Raw genomic sequence first — 18,578 nt, forward strand, 5'->3', positions numbered from 1 at the left:
ATCACAGATTTTGCAGGGTTTGTTGGGGTATTGGGGGACGTTTGTTTATCCCATTGGGAGGTTAGATAGTTTTCGTTATGTATGTCTTGACTTTTTCATGGAGCTTTGCGGTTTCAGAGCTTTTGGGTGTGAAGGGACAGGAGGGTATTCTGCAGTCTGAGGTACGGGTAATAAAAGGGGCTGTCAGTATTTAGCTGCGGGCATCTAAGACTGATAAGTTGGGAAGGGGACAGGAAGTGTTCTTAGGTGGTGATGGATCCCCCATTTGCCCCGCTAGTTGGTGGTTTTCGTTTTCAGGATTATTACCGTCATCGTCAAAGCTGGTGTTTATTCATGAGGATGGTTCAAGTTTAACGTCTAACCAACTTATGGTTATTTTGAGAAGGTCTTTGGTCTTGTTGGGCTTGGATCCGCTTTGTTATGGTACACATTCATTTCGGATCGGAGCCGCTACGGAAGCTAAGGCGCTACGAAAATCAGATGGTTTTATTATGGGTTTGGGGAGATGGAAATCACAATGTTTTAAGCGCTACGTCCGTTAATTGATTGCAGGTGGGTTGTTTAAGATGTTTTATTACGATGCATATTTAGTTTTGGGTATTTCTTAACTCTCTTTTTCTCTAAATGTATATTCTCCTTTCATTTCTTTCTCTTTTTCCTTTTCAAAAATGTCGTGTATTGCAAAGTATTTTACGTGTGTTTTTGCTGTTTTTTCTTATAGGTTGTGTCAGGGGACCTGATGGGAGCTGTTCCGTCTGGATAGTTGGGCACTCTTTTGTGCGGTGGGCGGAGAAGCAGGCTGCTTCAAGGCATTTTGGAACGCAACTAGGTTTAGATGGAGCAAGGATTAGAGTGATATGGGTGGGGAAGAGTGGCATGAGATGGGGTGAGTTATTGGTGGTTCTTTCTAGGAAGATTGAGAGAGGGATCTGCCCAGATCTGTTAGTTATTCATCTTGGGGAGAATGATTTAGTTTCTTTGTCTGGCATTGGTTTGTTGAAAATAATGAAGATGGATTTGGTCAGGATAAAAGAACGTTGAGCAGGTACGCACATAGTTTGGACATCTATGGTTCCTAGACAGGTGTGGAGAGGAGCATATTCATTTATAGGGATAGAAAAACAGAGGAGAAAAGTGAATAGAGAGATGAAAAAATTTTGTCAGGAAAAGGGGTTTTCCGTTTTGTTGCATGAAAATTTGGTTGCATCGTCGGGCGAGTTGTTTCGACAGGATGGGGTTCATTTAACTTTCATGGGCAATGAGCTGTATCTATTGGATCTTAGGATCATGATAGCTGATTTATTGGGGGTGAAGCTTTGGGATCGTTAATTTTAGGGAGGGGTGGGGCAGGAAAACGCCTAGCGGGTTTTCCTGGGTGGCGGGGGATTTACACGGAAAGGCTTTCGGGGGGAAGGGGATGATGACAAAGATTTGAGGGCAGGGAGGTTTTAGCAAGGGGCACGAGGGAGGAAAGGCAGGGGTAACTGCGGAAGGTGGGCAGCAGGACAGATGGGGAAGGGATTGTTCAAGGGCGATTTGGGGAGTGGAATCTTTAGAGGGTGGGGGAGGGGTTAGGTGAGAAATATTTGTATAGTGAGGTTTGTAGTTTTGTGAGCAAAAAAGCCAAGGTTATTGTATTATACCAGGCCTGTTCTATTAAAGCGGCCTTTTACCCCCTTACAACGAGCGTCAGTGGTTTGTTCCCCCTTTTCGCCCGATGGGGGCTTGGGGGGAGCCGAGGTATAACCCGGTCTCCCCCCGGGCTTATCGGGCGGGTGGAACGGGCCACGGGGAGGTCGGGAAAATTAATTGGTTAGCTGGACAGGATGGGGCGGGTCATTGGAGTAGGTATATAAAGGGTGGGCTGGAAGTAGGCGGCCTCTTCGGCCATTATACACACCCAGGAGGCGGTACTGTTTTGTCAGGCCCTCCCACCCACCCTTTATTTAATGGTGGTTTGATCTGGGTCGAGTTAAGATGAGGGTAGGAAAAGGGGGTTTAATTATTTCCAGATAAGGTTTGCGGCTTAAATAGGCTATAATAGGACAGGCTGTTTTTTCTGAGTGATGTTATTAGTACTCTTGGTTCTTTGTGTTTTTTGGGTAGTTGTCCATGCCGCTGGTAGGCAGGTCTGGTGAGGCGGGGGATTTACACGGAAAGGCTTTCGGGGGGAAGGGGATGATGACAAAGATTTGAGGGCAGGGAGGTTTTAGCAAGGGGCACGAGGGAGGAAAGGCAGGGGTAACTGCGGAAGGTGGGCAGCAGGACAGATGGGGAAGGGATTGTTCAAGGGCGATTTGGGAAGTGGAATCTTTAGAGGGTGGTTGAGGGGTTAGGTGAGAAATATTTGTATAGTGAGGTTTGTAGTTTTGTGAGGCAAAAAAGCCAAGGTTATTGTATTATACCAGACCTGTTCTATTAAAGCGGCCTTTTACCCCTTACAACGAGCGTCTGTGGTTTGTTCCCCCTTTTCGCCCGATGAAAACATTAGTTTTGTTTAGAGAATTATGTGACACCAAAACATGTCAAACATATTGATTTAATGCTGTCCCTTTGTTCGGCGGCTCCTGTTTAGGATTTGAGACCAAACATGACTCTCACTCTGAGGGCCCTATAACACGCTTTACCTGGGCGCTCGTTACACATAAAGCAGTGCATCTATTTCCATATGTTTATATATTCTCTTAAAACAATTGAAACATGGGGGTTGATGTTGTTCGTGCCTTTAAAGTAGCAACGCAATATAGACGAGTTTCCCCCAACCGTGTTATGTTGATATGAGAGGCTTGCACGGCTCAGCCATTTTTGCTCGGTGCCGGGAGTAGTAATTCTTTGCACAAATTCACATTGCTTTGCTCGTGAGTGTGTATACATACACACATATACACAGAATGATGGTTATTTAATAAGGGTTTTAGTATCCTACCTGTATGTATATGTAATAAGCTGGTCAGAATACGTTGGCTGTTAAAGCACCTAATGTTTGGTTCGGTAAAAACAAAAAGTCCCTTATAGCCCGTGCAGATGTGAAGTGTATGACTTTCTTGTCGAAGAATAAAAACACTTCCCACATACAGCCTGCTAACAGCCCAGACTGTATTGAGTACAACAAGTACCTACTGGTAAAGGCTTTTTTTTAAGGTCTGTTTATTAGGAACCATGCCAGAGAAAGGCGTGAACGCCCATTAAAGAGGACTCAGCGTGTTATTATGACTGGGCACTGCGGTTTATGTATACATTTCCAACTATTTTCCCCAGTCACTTAATTGTGCAACATCACTGGCCCCATACAATGAGTGATGACTCATGCCTAATTAATCTCACAAGAATGTGTCATCCATTGGTAAAACGTGGAACATGTGGACTGGCAGCCAAATATATTATAATAATATTAAGCACAGGCTGCCCATCAATGCTGCATCAATGCTACATAATATGCTACTTGAGGAATCAAGCACACTGTATTATATAGGTGTGACATAACTGCTCCTCATCACATCTATACCTTGTGTTCTCCTCTCTGTGAATGCACTCATCCTAACTTGGATTTCAATATATTTCCAAACTATGCTGTTCTTATGTGAATCCATCAACCTGCTACGTTAATTAAAGATGCAACGAAGGCCACAGTGGCCCAAACATCACTTACAACTTTGATAAAGAATTATATGTCCCACTCCTTGAATCGCCTGAACAATGTAAAAAAACCACACTTCTTCTTAAACTGCTGCACAAATGCATGAAAAGTCGAATTTGCTGCATTCATGTTCACAGTTGCTTCAAAGCAGTATATAAGTCAACCATTGGCAAAGTCAATATGCGTAGGTGAAAACAGTCCCCCATAAGCGATCCAGGTGCACTCTCCTTGACCAGATTCCTGTGATCTGTGCAGCAGACGAGTAACTCCAGTACCGCACCTTATATTTCTCTATCACTCAATTTCTTGATAAAGTATTTCCAATTTGCATATCAACTGCTTTTAGTAGATCCCATTGGCGAAACCTTTCGCTTTACCAATGCTTGTTCTCTGTGCTTGTGTCTTAGTCTTCCACTTTCTCTTTATCAGGCCTCTCCGTTTTTCTCTCTTCACCATTAGGATTTGTGCTTTCCTGTTCTTCGCCGTGGTCACTTTCTTTTAACTTTCCTCAACCCTGGGGTATATTTTTCCCCTGTTCTCCACTCAGGCTGACAGGTTGATACTACATGTGGTAGCAACATAACGACAACAGTACTTGTAGGTTTGGTTTTCCTAGAAAAAGTCACTCTGGTCCCCCAACTTGTTTGAATACACAAAACCACAAGTCTTTAAGGGTATAACATACTTTTCTAACGAATGTCTTGCATTCTGGTCTTTCTCATTTCTTGATCCTTAACACAGGAAACTATGTCCTCTTTTCTCTGTCCAGTCCCTTGGGCATTCTTATGCAGGTCCTAGCTATGTAGTTTATATTTTACTGGTATTCCAGGCTGAGCCTCTGTCTTTCCCGGTGCTTCACTATCAAACATCAAGCTTGTGTCCTTTTGCACTAGTCACTCTCTCACTTCTTTTTTTTCTACTTGGTTGACTCACTTTGCCCTTTCTTCTGCTCCGTTGTTTCCATTTTCTTTGCCCTCTTTTGTGGATTTCTCTTTACTCAGACATGTATTCAGGTTTCTCCCACGTTCCTATGCCACATCCTATGTCTAATGTCTCATTTGTCCTAGTCATCAAAACTGACGTTTCAATCTTTTCAATTTTTTCAAATATTGTGTGATTTGAAATTGTTTCCCTCAACATCTGCTTTATCCTTCACCTACACCCATTACATCCATTCTGTTTCAGTGTCGCTGTCTCAACAAAGCAGCTTGCAGATTTGCTCTGAAGTTCTCGCTTGTAAGTTCCCTAATGTAATTGTTTATTTTAATTCATCTAAGATTCACCTAGAAGTGCATATGATTATTTTTCATACTCCCAAGCTACGTCTACTTTTCTCAATAGATGTGTAGATGGGGGATTTGCTCCAAGCAGTGCTTAATTTGGTCCTGTGATTTCCGGTGTGGGGCATCGCCACTTATTTTTGGGGGCCTGCACTTATTTTTCTGCCTCAAGCATTTACTGCGAGCAAAAGACACATATGGGAAAGACAGAGGCATAGAAAAACAAAAAAGCAACACAAAGGGAGAAAGCAGAAAGCTGGAAGAGTGAGCTGAGGAGGCAGGGAGTGGCTGTAAATGAATTAGAGGCCCGAGGTGGCTTCAGGATTACCGCTGCCTCAGTATTCCATTCTCGGACATATTTAAAAAAAAAAACTTTATTTATTACTTATATAATAACAACACATGAACTGCACTGTTCATAGGGTACAAAGCAGCACCACAGCATTACATTCCAAATTGGCAATCATGATGTCTGCATCACGTCTTCAGCAGAGTCTCCGGTTATACATAAAGTGTTGCCCATACATAGGACGATAGATCAAAACTAACCAATGTGAACTGCCTGAAAAGCAATACATGGGCAACAGAGTGATGTATATCATCCACCATAAGTGCTATAACGATGAAGACATTTCAGGACAAACCAGTGTGCAATACTGTCATTGAGCTAGTGTAGTAAGTCCGAGTCAGGAGAGAAACTACAGACATGAGCCAGACCCACCCCACCAACAGAGCATACCATGGGGGAACAATCCAGCCCACAAACATCCTTGCACGTCCCATACAGGATCCACCATGTAGGTAGGAGAAGGGAGGGACATCCACTCCCCAGTGACAATAAATCGGAGGAAGGGGGAGGGGGGGCAAGGGCGAACCCATCCTCCAATTATCTCCGATCATTCAGACAAATCCACTCACACGTTGCCAGCCTGGAATGGTATTATCCAGGCTCAGCCTTCTGGGGAGTCCCCCGCAATCTCCAGAGTCCCCTAATAGGGTATCGATCATATCTCTCCAGGTACCGCTCAGCGTACACATCCATACGCACTTTTTGAAGCCGACACTCCTCCGCAGTCGCCCACTCAACGAGATCAGCCAACCAAGCATCTTGTAGAGGGGGGGACGGGCTCGCCCATTGTATCACAATGAGCCGCTTGGCTAGGATGAGCCCCAGCTGTGCAAATCTGTAAGTCATTTTGCAACCTTTTTTGGGGTAAGGAATTAAGCTGAGTAGGCAGTGTCTCCTGGTCACCTCTACGTTAATAGCTGACACTTCTCTCAGTGTCCGCACTATTTGAAGCCAAAAGGGTTGAATCGTGCTACATACCCATGCGTTATGGTCAAAATTAGCTGAAGCCCCACCACAGCGAGCCCACCTATGTGGGCGTGTTGGAAATATTCTATGTAGGCGGTGCGGTGTCAGGTAAGCCCGGTGGACGTAATAAGTGTGTCCGTTTAAATCTTGCATTGCTAGTTGCATCCCCTACCAGGGAACAAGTTCTAGACCATTCACCATCCGTAAGCGGGCCATCCAGATCAGCATCCCAACTATCTCTAGCCCCTGTTATGCTTATCTGTCTATCGTGTTTTAGAGCCTTGTAGAGTCGGGAGATGAGACCGCAGACACAACTAGGGTCAACGAGGGTCGCTGTAAAGCGGTATTCAATCGTTTCTGTAGGAAAAGAGATCCAAACCTCACAAGCTGTTTGCAAGAGGCTTGCATATTGCAGAAATTGACCTTGGTCAATTCCAAAAAGGGACTCCACTTCTTCCCGGGTAATAAACATATTGTTATGGCAGAGATCACCAGCAGTATTACAGCCGCCGTCTCGCCACTTTCCAAAGTCCAGTGTTTCTGCAGCACTGGCGAAGGGGCGCCGCCACCAAAGCGGAAGCAACAAGCATATGGCGCTTTACACAACACCTTCACAACGGCCTGCTCCCAGACCCGCGACACCTGCGAAACTAGGAAGGGAATCCCGGGGGCGACCTGGAGCCACCCATCAATAAGCACAGTAAACGCGACAAACAAACAGAGCCTTCTAACAGGTCTTTCTCCGAATAAGGGCCGTCGTCACACCAAATGGCAGCATATTGCAGCCAGCTCGCCGCACAGTATAGGCACAACTCGGGAGGGCCCAGCCCTCTGTCAACCAGGTCCAGCTTCAGCACATCCATGCAGACGCTAGGCCGCTTACCCGCCCATACCAGGGACAGAAGTAATTTATTGAGCTGCTGCAAAAGAAGTGGTGGCATTTCACAGAACGAGTTCTGTAACATGTACAGGCATCTCAGGAGGGGAATCATCTTGCAGAGTGCAACTCTGCCCATAACTGACAGTGGGAGGGAGGTCCAAGATTGGACTGAGGCACAGAGGCTATCTATCACGCTACCCATATTTAAGGCATATTGTAGTTGAGGGGAGTGTGTCACCCGCATGCCCAGATACTGAAACGACTCCGTCTCCCACTCTAGATCCATCCGTGGCAACTCTGATGCAGCCACTGCCGACAGACCCGCCATAGGAAACAATACAGTCTTCCGTCGATTTATTCGGAGTCCCGATACCCTACCGAAATCGTCCATCAGCGTCTATAAGAGAGGGACGGAGCTCTCCAGATTAGTAACATACACCAGGGCATCATCAGCGTATAGTGATATAGCGTGTGTCGTTGCCCCAAAAGGTATGCCCTAATTCCGCAGGCGTGTTCGCAGCTGTATAGCTAGGGGTTCCATGGCCAGAGCGAACAGTAGCAGGGATAGAGGGCATCCCTGTCAAGTGCCCAGCACAATATCAAACGCCTCGGGCACAAGTGCCCCAGTGCGGACCCAGGCCCGCAGAGACGAGTAGAGTAGACGTACCCATGACAAAAAGTAAGGTCCCAAGCCCATCCTGTACAGAATGGCCAATTGGTATTCCCAGGACAGGGTATCAAATGCCTTTTCTATATCCAAGGCAACCAGCACAGCGTGGCCAGTGAGTCTACGCATCTCGTGCATAACATGCAATAGTCTCCCCAGGTTCCTGTGGGTCCCTCTTCCAGGGATAAACCCACATTGATCCTTCCCCACTAAGGAGGTCACCACACGTCCCTTTCGCATTGCGAGGACCTTGGTGAGGAGTTTCACGTCCACATTTAACATGGAAAGCGGCCTATAGGAGCCCGGGTCGGCAGGGTCCCTCCCTGCCTTAGCTAGCATAATGATCAATGTCTCTCTTATCTGCTGTGGCAACAGGCCCCCTTCGCGTAACTCATGAAGTATTTCCAGCAGTCTGGGAAGCAGTGTCGCAGAATATGCGCAATAAAACTCGACCGGGAGGCCGTCAGGGCCCAGCGCCTTCACAGAGGCCATGCCACCCAGGGCCCCCTGAAGGTCCTCCAGGGACAGCTCAACCTCCAATTCCTCCGCCTGAATGTCCGTGAGCCTGGGTAACCGGAGGCCGTCCAGGTATTCTGGTATTTGAGAACTCACGTCACACTATGGAGAAGTGTATATGGCCTAGAGGTGCTCGCGTAAATGGGTATTCACACATGTTTGACCTAAAATCTTATCTCCGGTTGGACCGCGAAGGGATAAGATTATGGGGGTGGGGCGTTCACGTCGGAGCAGCCAAGTGAGCAAACGCCGAGACCGAACCCCTCACAATGCAATCGCTGTCTGAAATCATTACGGACATAACTATCTAGTCTACTCCACAGGGCACCTATGCAACCACGCACCACTCGACTCTCGGCCTCCGGTGCGTCACCATTGTCAATTTGATGTTCAAGTCATTTCAGGCATCTTCCTGCTGCGCCATTTCCTGATCTAGTTTCTTCCGAATACCGTATGTTTTAATAGGGCTTTCGCCTCATATAACAACTTTAAGGGCCTCCCATTCTATGCCACGACTCTGGGCTGTGGTCCAGTTCTCGCCAAAATAACTATTCAGTGCCTCTTGAATATCACACCTATACTCAAGGTCGCCCAGTAATTCCGGCCTCGGTGCCAGAAGGGAATTGCCGGTCTAGGCGTGTGGGTACCACATTCTAACAGAAGAGGGGCATGATCCAACAGAAATCGACCTGATAGACAGCCCGACGAACGTCCAGGGTCCCGTCGTTCGCAAGTAGAAATCTGTCTAAACGGCTATATGCTCCATGTGTGGTAGTGTAACAAGAAACAGTTGTGGAAGTGGTGTGCATCTCCCTCCATATATCCACTAAATGTAGATTATCCATTATACTGCGGAGCATGGCGGTCATGTGAGGCTTAGTGCCCATCCTTGGCGGAATTCTATTCAAGGCCCCGTCCAAAACACAATTAAAGTTGCCCGCCCAAATGATGGGCATCCCCATATAGGGTACTAATTCACACTGGAGCCTTTGGAAGAACTCTGCATTGTCTGAGTTGGGGGCATATCTATTTAGAATGCAGAGCTCACGGCCATCCAACTCCCCATGTGAAAAGACATAGCAGCCCTGTACATCTGCAGTAAAACTCCTTAATTGAAAAGGTGTCCCAGTGGCCACCCAAACTGACACACCCCTGGCATAGGAAGAGTATGTTGATGCGTATAATTGGCCCGCCACTTCTTCAGTAATTTTTGCGCTTCATTATCTAACAGGTGCGTCTCCTGCAGGAGAGCAACATGGACCCCAAGTCTCCTAAGATATGGATGCACCCTCTAACATTTTACAAAGGAGTTCAGCCCCCTCACATTCCATGTGACCATTCTGATTAATGCACCTGCCATGCACTATGCCAAGCTGCAATCGCCACCCTCAACCCCCCACCAACCCACCTCTCCAGTCCGCCACCCTACCGGTCCAGCTCCTCAGACAGTCGCATTTTCAACAATAGAGGCGCGAACCACCCCTCCGTCTCAGGAAATACGGTGCAATCAGTGCATGATACAAAACTCCAATAACAACTAGAATTAGAATCCATAAACAACAACCCCATCCCACCCCAGGTAAACACCACCCACAACTAGTGTCTGCCCACCTGTGTGTGCGCCCCGCTATCTACCCTAGAGTCCAGAAGGTAGAGGCAGCACCAACCTGTACCACCGCGGGGAACTGGCCTGGACTGAGTCTGTGCTATACTCCCACTTCTTTCACCTGACTACCCAGACTTCGCACACACAATACCCAAATCACAATATTACTCTCTGCAAATGATTAGAATAAGCCACAACGGGTGACTCTCCCCGCTGAAAAAAGGGGGTAAGGAAATGAAACAATGTTAGCCTTGGTCAAGCTAAGGGGGGGAGAAGGGGGAAAGGTAGCAAATGAACACCACATTAGCCCCGCACCGTGTCCTGTAGCCTCCCGAGTCTCCTTCACCCTGCGATAGAAGGAGCTTAATAGAAAGGAGGAGGGAAGGGGGAGGAGGGGGGGCAGCAGGAAAAAAGGAGGCAGGGGGTAGGAGAGCAGACGGTGGGAGCAGTATCTCAAGTCTGGCAATGGTCACAGCATCGCTCATCCAGTTCAGGTATATATTCACAACAGCTCTTCAGGCGTTAGTGCTGTCTGAGTTTTGTGTTAGTCCACCATCCCCACAGGGTGAACCGGACCGAGGGGATACCTCCGCAGTGATGGATCACACCAACAGTCTCACCTCCTCCCACTCCCAACGTCTTCTGTACACACTCTAGGTGCCATCTGAGCGCACTATCACTCTGGCGGTTCGGGTAGCACGGCGTCGCCTACTGGACCGGCACAAGGTGGAATGTATGTTACCCATTTTGGTGGGCTTCAAATGGACTTCTCCGCTCTGGGACCCCGGTGTTCTGCCTCCATCGCCAAGCTCCAGCCAATATTACACCGCCTCAGGTGACTAAAAAAAGTGGGAGTGGCCTGCGTGGAGAAACTTCAATTTAGCTGGGAATAGTAACATATAGGTATACTCAAGTTCTTTCAATTTGTGCTTAACACCCATAAACGACTGTCTTTGGAGCTGCATCTCCCGAGTGTAATCAGGAAAAAAGTGGATTATATGGTTCTCGTAGGAAGGGTCTCCATGTTTGCGCACCTCTTGGAGGATTATGTCCCGGTCCCTGTAGTTGAGAATCTTGGCGATTATCGCTCGAGGAGGGGCACCTGGCGGTGGTGGAAGGGCCAGCTCCCTGTGTGCATGTTCCACCACAAACACGGCTGACATGGAGGGGTAAGGTAGCGCCTTTTTAATCCAGTCCTCCAAGAAGGCCTCTGGGTTCATACCTGTGATGGTCACAGTGTGTGCGACAGGGCCAGCTCACAACCTCATGGTCTTACTGGCCGCAGTAGCAGCATGGAGAAGGGCTTAGCACTATCCAGCAGTCTTAGGCTGGCTTCTCCCACAGGCCTCGGCAGCACACTATTGCCGTGCCCCAAATCCTCGTCACTGGCGATCGGTCCACAGCGCAGGAGACCTACAGCGACCGGCGACATATTGTTTCAGGGGGCACAAGGCTAAGTGCCCCATCATCAACTCCGTCCGGACCCTTTGTAGAGACAAGGCAGGGGGGGAATCCATTTCCCACAGGCACCGATCTGTTCAGGCCAAGTTGTCACCACCGGGGCGCCCCCTCAATAAGCCCGCCGGGTAGCACCATTCGACTCCTCCAGCCTCAAGTTTAATGGCCGTCCGGCACGGTGGCCGCCATGTCAGGATCAGGCAGTCTCTCAGAGTCTGGTTATCTGAGGGGCCAGCACCTCACACAGACCCCATCAGCGCAACACTGCTGTGCGTTACTTCTTCCACTCCTGTGGTCGGTCCGCACTGCATGGGCTCCACCACGACTAAAGCCGCACACGTTCCAGTGGGCCACCAGGTCCCAAGCTGGCTATAGGCCCAGTCCGCTCTTGAAGAGCTTTCTTTGCTTAAAATTAACTTTAGAGAAGGATTTTCAATGGTTAAAAGGCAGGGCTGCGACGTTTCCTTCTTGTTATTGTTCTTTGTGATTGATTTCTCTCTTAATACCTTGTTAAAATGCTTTATTCCACCTTTCAGGGGATTAGTTTTATTTCCTTTTTTGTGCGTGCTTATTAAACTCAGCTTGATGAGAAGCGTTGTACATTGAGTGTCAGCGTATAGGTTGAGCATGTGCTGAGAGGGGGCACATAACAGCAAGTTAAGGTGGGCATGGAGAGTGGTGGAGTATATGGTAACATCATCCATGCAAACTTGACAAAATTGGGAGGGGGCGGTGCACTACCCTCCCCGAGCCTCAAAAGGCCTTGAGGAGCCCACCCCCAGGGTTGATTACTTTAAGAGAGGGGGGCCACATCACAGCAACTTTTATGGGGAGGGAGATGCATGGCCCCCACAAGAGCCATTAGAGGCCCTGGGCAGGCCACCCCCAGGCGCAAACTCATTATTTATGAGAGGGGTCGTGCTGCCCCCCATCCCAGTGCCTTGAGAGGCCCAAGGGAGCCCAACCATGTAGCTGACACTCATTTTTATGGGGAGAGGGCTGCACGGGGCACACCTCACGCCTTAAGATGCCCTGGGGAGGCCACCCCCTGGGCCAATATTGAATATTATGGTAAGGGGGGCTGAAAATGCACAATATGTGGAGGGGAGCCCACCCCCGGGGTAGATTCCTTTAAGGGAAGGGGGCCTCCTTCTCTGAGGCATTAATGGCCCTGGGAACCCATCCCTCAGGGCCGGCTCACAGGCTATGTTCTGGGGAGCCCAGCCCAGGGATTAGCTGGAAACTTGTGCTTGCTCTCACTTGGTGAGAGCATTTGTAAATCACCTGCCAAACAGGAGCAAACACAATGTCCGCACCCAGATGGCGAGAGCTTCAAAAATGCTCCTGCCCACTTGGAGCGGACTTTAGATCTGTTTACCTTCCTGCAGTGAAGCGGACAGGGAAACAGATCTAAATATTGCTCCCACCCGCAGGGAGCATCATTATTAACTGCTCCCTCCAGGCGGGAGCAATGTCTGCTTCTTGCTGGATGCAAAGAGCTGGCTGGGGCCGTGGGAGGAGCCCCAATGAGTACATGGTGGGTGCCTTGGGTGGACACCATCGCACCCACCTTTTGTATGGTGCTGGGACCCAGTGGATGGGGTCCGCGGGGCCGAATGCAGCCCAGGGAGAAGGACTGCGTTCCCAGTAATTGGCCCAGTAACTTCTGACTGACCTGGGTTCCCAGGAAGAGGGCTCATAGCATGAATTTACTGTGTACCAATCCAGTGGCCCCTTGTTAACGAGCACAGGTGGTCCAACGGGCCTTTCAGGGACAGCCGCCCCCACTGAGAGCTGCAGTCAAGGTTTGCATCCTGCAAATGGAACCCTGGACCCATAGAAAGGTGAGCAAGGCCTGCCCAAGCACAGATGTTGACAGTATCGATGTCATAGCAGTTCATGGCTTTTTACACCAAGCGGTAGTGGCACATAACATCGGCTACACATAATAGGAACTAGAAAGGAAACAACGAAGTAACACACTGATAACTGTAACATACATATTGATATGTTACATACATACATGTCCAGTACTCCCAATAACCGATGACAACTTCCCTTTTTTTATTTACTTCCATCATTTTATCCCTAAAGCAAAACACTACTAAATGTATGAGACATCAAGAGCAGAAATTTAACAAACCTACATTATCTAATCCACAAGGAAAAAAGGAAGCACATATTACTAATCTACTATGTATTTAAACACTGACCCTTGGTTAATAGCATACTATTCGCTGCAAAACTTAAATGACAGTAAACATTATATCACTACAATTTACAATACATAAAACAAACGGTGAATCACATGATATAGAAAAATGCGGTTTCAAAGTAGTGCTTGTCATAAATAGACAGTACCATAAAGCTTTAGAAATGTCTTTCTCAAAATACACTGCTTCCATTCACAAACGGAGCCTAATGCGTACATTAAAAACGTTTTTATAAATACATCGAACACGAAAATGCTTCTTGTAAGCACGGAGTATGCAACAACTAAAGCAGTATATGTTAGTCATCTCTTAATTGTCTTTTACAGCATTATCTCCAGACGCCATCTGCTATTTTAATTAACCTCAGGCAGCTTTTCTGCAAAACCTCTTAATCTGTTTAGCAATCTGTTGAGACAGAGAAATACCGACAGCTAATTTACCTTTGTTCTTCCAAGGTGGAGAGTGGAGGTACGATTCTGTCATAGTAGGAAAAATGATGCATCTTCTTTTCCTCTTTTATGTATGCACCCAAATAGTAAGACATTTATCTACAGTCAAAACTGACTTGCCAGAAATTGAGTCAAGAAGAAATGTTTTGTCAATTTTTGCCCCTTTAGCCTTCAGATTTTAAACTGAAAGAGCTTTCTTTGCTTAAAATTAACTTTAGAGAAGGATTTTCAATGGTTAAAAGACAGGGCTGCGACGTTTCCTTCTTGTTATTGTTATTTGTGATTGTAGGAAGTTGGCTCTGTATGTGCTATTTCAAAGTAAGGAATAGCATGCACAGAGTCCAAGGGTTCCCCTTAGAGGTAAAGTAGTGGTAAAAATAGATAATACTAATGCTCTATTTTGTGGTAGTGTGGTCGAGCAGTAGGCTTATCCAAGGAGTAGTGTTAAGCATTTGTTGTACATACACAAGACAATAAATGAGGTACACACACTCAGAGACAAATCCAGCCAATAGGTTTTTATATAGAAAAATATCTTTTCTTAGTTTATTTTAAGAACCACAGGTTCAAATTCTACATGTAATATCTCATTCGAAAGGTATTGCAGGTAAGTACTTTAGGAACTTCAAATCATCAAAATTGCATGTATACTTTTCAAGTTATTGACAAATAGCTGTTTTAAAAGTGGACACAGTGCAATTTTCACAGTTCCTGGGGGAGGTAAGTTTTTGTTAGTTTTACCAGGTAAGTAGGACACTTACAGGGTTCAGTTCTTGGTCCAAGGTAGCCCACCGTTGGGGGTTCAGAGCAACCCCAAAGTCACCACACCAGCAGCTCAGGGCCGGTCAGGTGCAGAGTTCAAAGTGGTGCCCAAAACACATAGGCTAGAATGGAGAGAAGGGGGTGCCCCGGTTCCGGTCTGCTTGCAGGTAAGTACCCGCGTCTTCGGAGGGCAGACCAGGGGGGTTTTGTAGGGCACCGGGGGGGACACAAGTCCACACAGAAATTTCACCCTCAGCAGCGCGGGGGCGGCCGGGTGCAGGGTAGAAACAAGCGTCGGGTTTTCAATGTTAGTCTATGAGAGATCTCGGGATCTCTTCAGCGCTGCAGGCAGGCAAGGGGGGGATTCCTCGGGGAAACCTCCACCTGGGCAAGGGAGAGGGACTCCTGGGGGTCACTTCTCCAGTGAAAGTCCGGTCCTTCAGGTCCTGGGGGCTGCGGGTGCAGGGTCTCTCCCAGGCGTCGGGACTTTAGGTTCAAAGAGTCGCGGTCAGGGGAAGCCTCGGGATTCCCTCTGCAGGCGGCGCTGTGGGGGCTCAGGGGGGACAGGTTTTGGTACTCACAGTATCAGAGTAGTCTTGGGGTCCCTCCTGAGGTGTTGGATCGCCACCAGCCGAGTCGGGGTCGCCGGGTGCAGTGTTGCAAGTCTCACGCTTCTTGCGGGGAGCTTGCAGGGTTCTTTAAAGCTGCTGGAAACAAAGTTGCAGCTTTTCTTGGAGCAGGTCCGCTGTCCTCGGGAGTTTCTTGTCTTTTCGAAGCAGGGGCAGTCCTCAGAGGATGTCGAGGTCGCTGGTCCCTTCGGAAGGCGTCGCTGGAGCAGGATCTTTGGAAGGCAGGAGACAGGCCGGTGAGTTTCTGGAGCCAAGGCAGTTGTCGTCTTCTGGTCTTCCGCTGCAGGGGTTTTCAGCTAGGCAGTCCTTCTTCTTGTAGTTGCAGGAATCTAATTTTCTAGGGTTCAGGGTAGCCCTTAAATACTAAATTTAAGGGCGTGTTTAGGTCTGGGGGGTTAGTAGCCAATGGCTACTAGCCCTGAGGGTGGGTACACCCTCTTTGTGCCTCCTCCCAAGGGGAGGGGGTCACAATCCTAACCCTATTGGGGGAATCCTCCATCTGCAAGATGGAGGATTTCTAAAAGTTAGAGTCACTTCAGCTCAGGACACCTTAGGGGCTGTCCTGACTGGCCAGTGACTCCTCCTTGTTGCTTTCTTTGTTCCCTCCAGCCTTGCCGCCAAAAGTGGGGGCCGTGGCCGGAGGGGGCGGGCAACTCCACTAAGCTGGAGTGCCCTGCTGGGCTGTGACAAAGGGGTGAGCCTTTGAGGCTCACCGCCAGGTGTCACAGCTCCTGCCTGGGGGAGGTGTTAGCATCTCCACCCAGTGCAGGCTTTGTTACTGGCCTCAGAGTGACAAAGGCACTCTCCCCATGGGGCCAGCAACATGTCTCTAGTGTGGCAGGCTGCTGGAACCAGTCAGCCTACACAGCTAGTTGGTTAAGTTTCAGGGGGCACCTCTAAGGTGCCCTCTGTGGTGTATTTTACAATAAAATGTACACTGGCATCAGTGTGCATTTATTGTGCTGAGAAGTTTGATACCAAACTTCCCAGTTTTCAGTGTAGCCATTATGGTGCTGTGGAGTTCGTGTTTGACAGACTCCCAGACCATATACTCTTATGGCTACCCTGCACTTACAATGTCTAAGGTTTTGTTTAGATACTGTAGGGGTACCATGCTCATGCACTGGTACCCTCACCTATGGTATAGTGCACCCTGCCTTAGGGCTGTAAGGCCTGCTAGAGGGGTGTCTTACCTATACTGCATAGGCAGTGAGAGGCTGGCATGGCACCCTGAGGGGAGTGCCATGTCGACTTACTCATTTTGTTCTCACTAGCACACAGGCTTGTAAGCAGTATGTCTGTGCTGAGTGAGGGGTCTCTAGGGTGGCATAAGACATGCTGCAGCCCTTAGAGACCTTCCTTGGCATCAGGGCCCTTGGTACTAGAAGTACCAGTTACAAGGGACTTATCTGAATGCCAGGGTGTGCCAATTGTGGATACAATGGTACATTTTAGGTGAAGGAACACTGGTGCTGGGGCCTGGTTAGCAGGGTCCCAGCACACTTCTCAGTCAAGTCAGCATCAGTATCAGGCAAAAAGTGGGGGGTAACTGCAACAGGGAGCCATTTCTTTACACAAGCCCCCCCCAGCCTTCAGGCCAGGAGACTCAGCCCAAGCTGGGAGAGTCTTCCTAGTCTGTCAGGCGAGGAAGAGTAGGAGAAATAGGCTGGTTAGTTGCAGGGCCTACTCTGCCTTACATCCTTCTGTTCAGGTCATTCCCTTTGGGGAACTGACCCACTTCCACAGTGATAGGACCTAGTCTGAATTGCCTCTTGTCTGCCTCTTCAATGTCTCCACCCATTCTTTCTATTTTGGTCTTAGAGGTATCCACCTCTGCTAACCTTATCTTGGCCAGGGTTACCCCTAGCTTACCCAGAGAGGTTACCCAGAGCTGGATTAACCCCACCATGACCAATAGGGTCAGGGGGCCTAACTTGCTATTTGGCATGGGGTCAGACCACCATGCTAAGGATAGTGCAGCCATAAAGGCTAACACCCAGCAGAGGCCACTGACAGCTGTCAGTGCCCAGAACCACACCTTTAGCTCTTCACCTAAAAGGGAAGGGGCTAAGTTACAGGCTTCTTTGGGTTCAGGTTGCCTGTCTGCTGTATTAGAGTGGGGGGTTACCACATCTTGTAGTAAACACCCTTCTTCCACTCTTTCTTCTGTTAGCTGAGGAGCCACCCACTCAGGTTTAACAGTTGCCTGACTAGCCAGGACTTCTTGTGGGTCAGGTTGGACTTTATCAGGGCCATTTTTGGAGTTCTCCCCTACTGGAGCAAAATCTCCTTGGCTTGCTGTAACCTTGGCTAAAGGTTGTCCACCCTTCCTACTCTGTTTTCTTTTCTTCTTCTTCTGGGGCCTGCTTGCATTTACTGCAGAGGCAGGATTTCCAGAATCCTTGGGAGAGGACTGGCACTGGACCAGTTCCTCTCTTGGGCTCTGACTAACCTCTGGGTAGTCATTTCCAAGGAGACAATCAAGGGGGAGGTCTGTACTGACTACTACCCTTCTCCAGCTAAGAGTGCCACCCACTTCTATGGGCACTAAAGCCACAGGCCTCTTAGTGACCCTGTCTAGGCTAACTCTCACCCTGGCAGTCTCACCTGGGATGTACTGGTTCGAGAGCACCAGCCTGTCATGCACAATAGTGTGACTGGCACAAGTGTCTCTCAGGGCAGTGGTGGGGATTCCATTCACCAGTAGGTGGTGGAAGTGTCTACTTCCCTCTGGAATCTCCAACTCACCTGTTGGGCCCTGTTTCCAGCTGAAGGCTATGAAGACCTCCTCATCTGAGGAGTCATCTCCCATGGCTACACTGGTTACCCCTGGAATTTTGTTCTGGGGTTTGTTTTTGGGACAAGAAGTGTCCTTGGTGTGGTGCCCAGACTGTTTACAGTTGTGGCACCATGCCTTAGTGGCATCCCAGTTCTTACCCTGGTACCCACCTTTGTTTTGGGTTGTGTCTTGGGGCCCACCCACCTGTTCTGGTTTTTGGGGGCCTACAGAGGACTCTTTTTCTTTGTTTCTAGTGTCACCCACTTTCTCCTGGGGAGTTTTTGTAACCCCTTTCTTTTGGTCACCCCCAGTGGAAGTTTTGGTTACCCTAGTCTTGACCCAGTGGTCTGCCTTCTTTCCCAATTCTTGGGGAGAAATTGGACCTAG

At 48.4% G+C, this 18,578-nt stretch overlaps 1 protein-coding gene across 2 annotated transcripts in view; it reads left to right on the forward strand.

Annotated features, from left to right (window-relative positions):
• The window catches only part of DIPK2B (divergent protein kinase domain 2B), a 359,981-nt gene that overhangs the window by 298,681 nt on the left and 42,722 nt on the right, over nt 1-18,578 (forward strand). Inside the window, exon 5 of one of the 2 annotated variants that reach the window (XM_069204188.1) lies at nt 722-1,181. The exons of the other annotated variant lie outside the window; for it this stretch is intronic. Coding sequence (XP_069060289.1) covers nt 722-1,041 — 320 coding nt within the window. The 3' untranslated portion in view covers nt 1,042-1,181. Of the gene's footprint in view, nt 1-721; nt 1,182-18,578 lie in introns of those variants that run through there. 2 annotated transcript variants of the gene reach the window in all.

Source organism: Pleurodeles waltl, chromosome 8 (assembly GCF_031143425.1).
Source record: "Pleurodeles waltl isolate 20211129_DDA chromosome 8, aPleWal1.hap1.20221129, whole genome shotgun sequence".
Lineage (NCBI taxonomy): Eukaryota > Metazoa > Chordata > Amphibia > Caudata > Salamandridae > Pleurodeles > Pleurodeles waltl.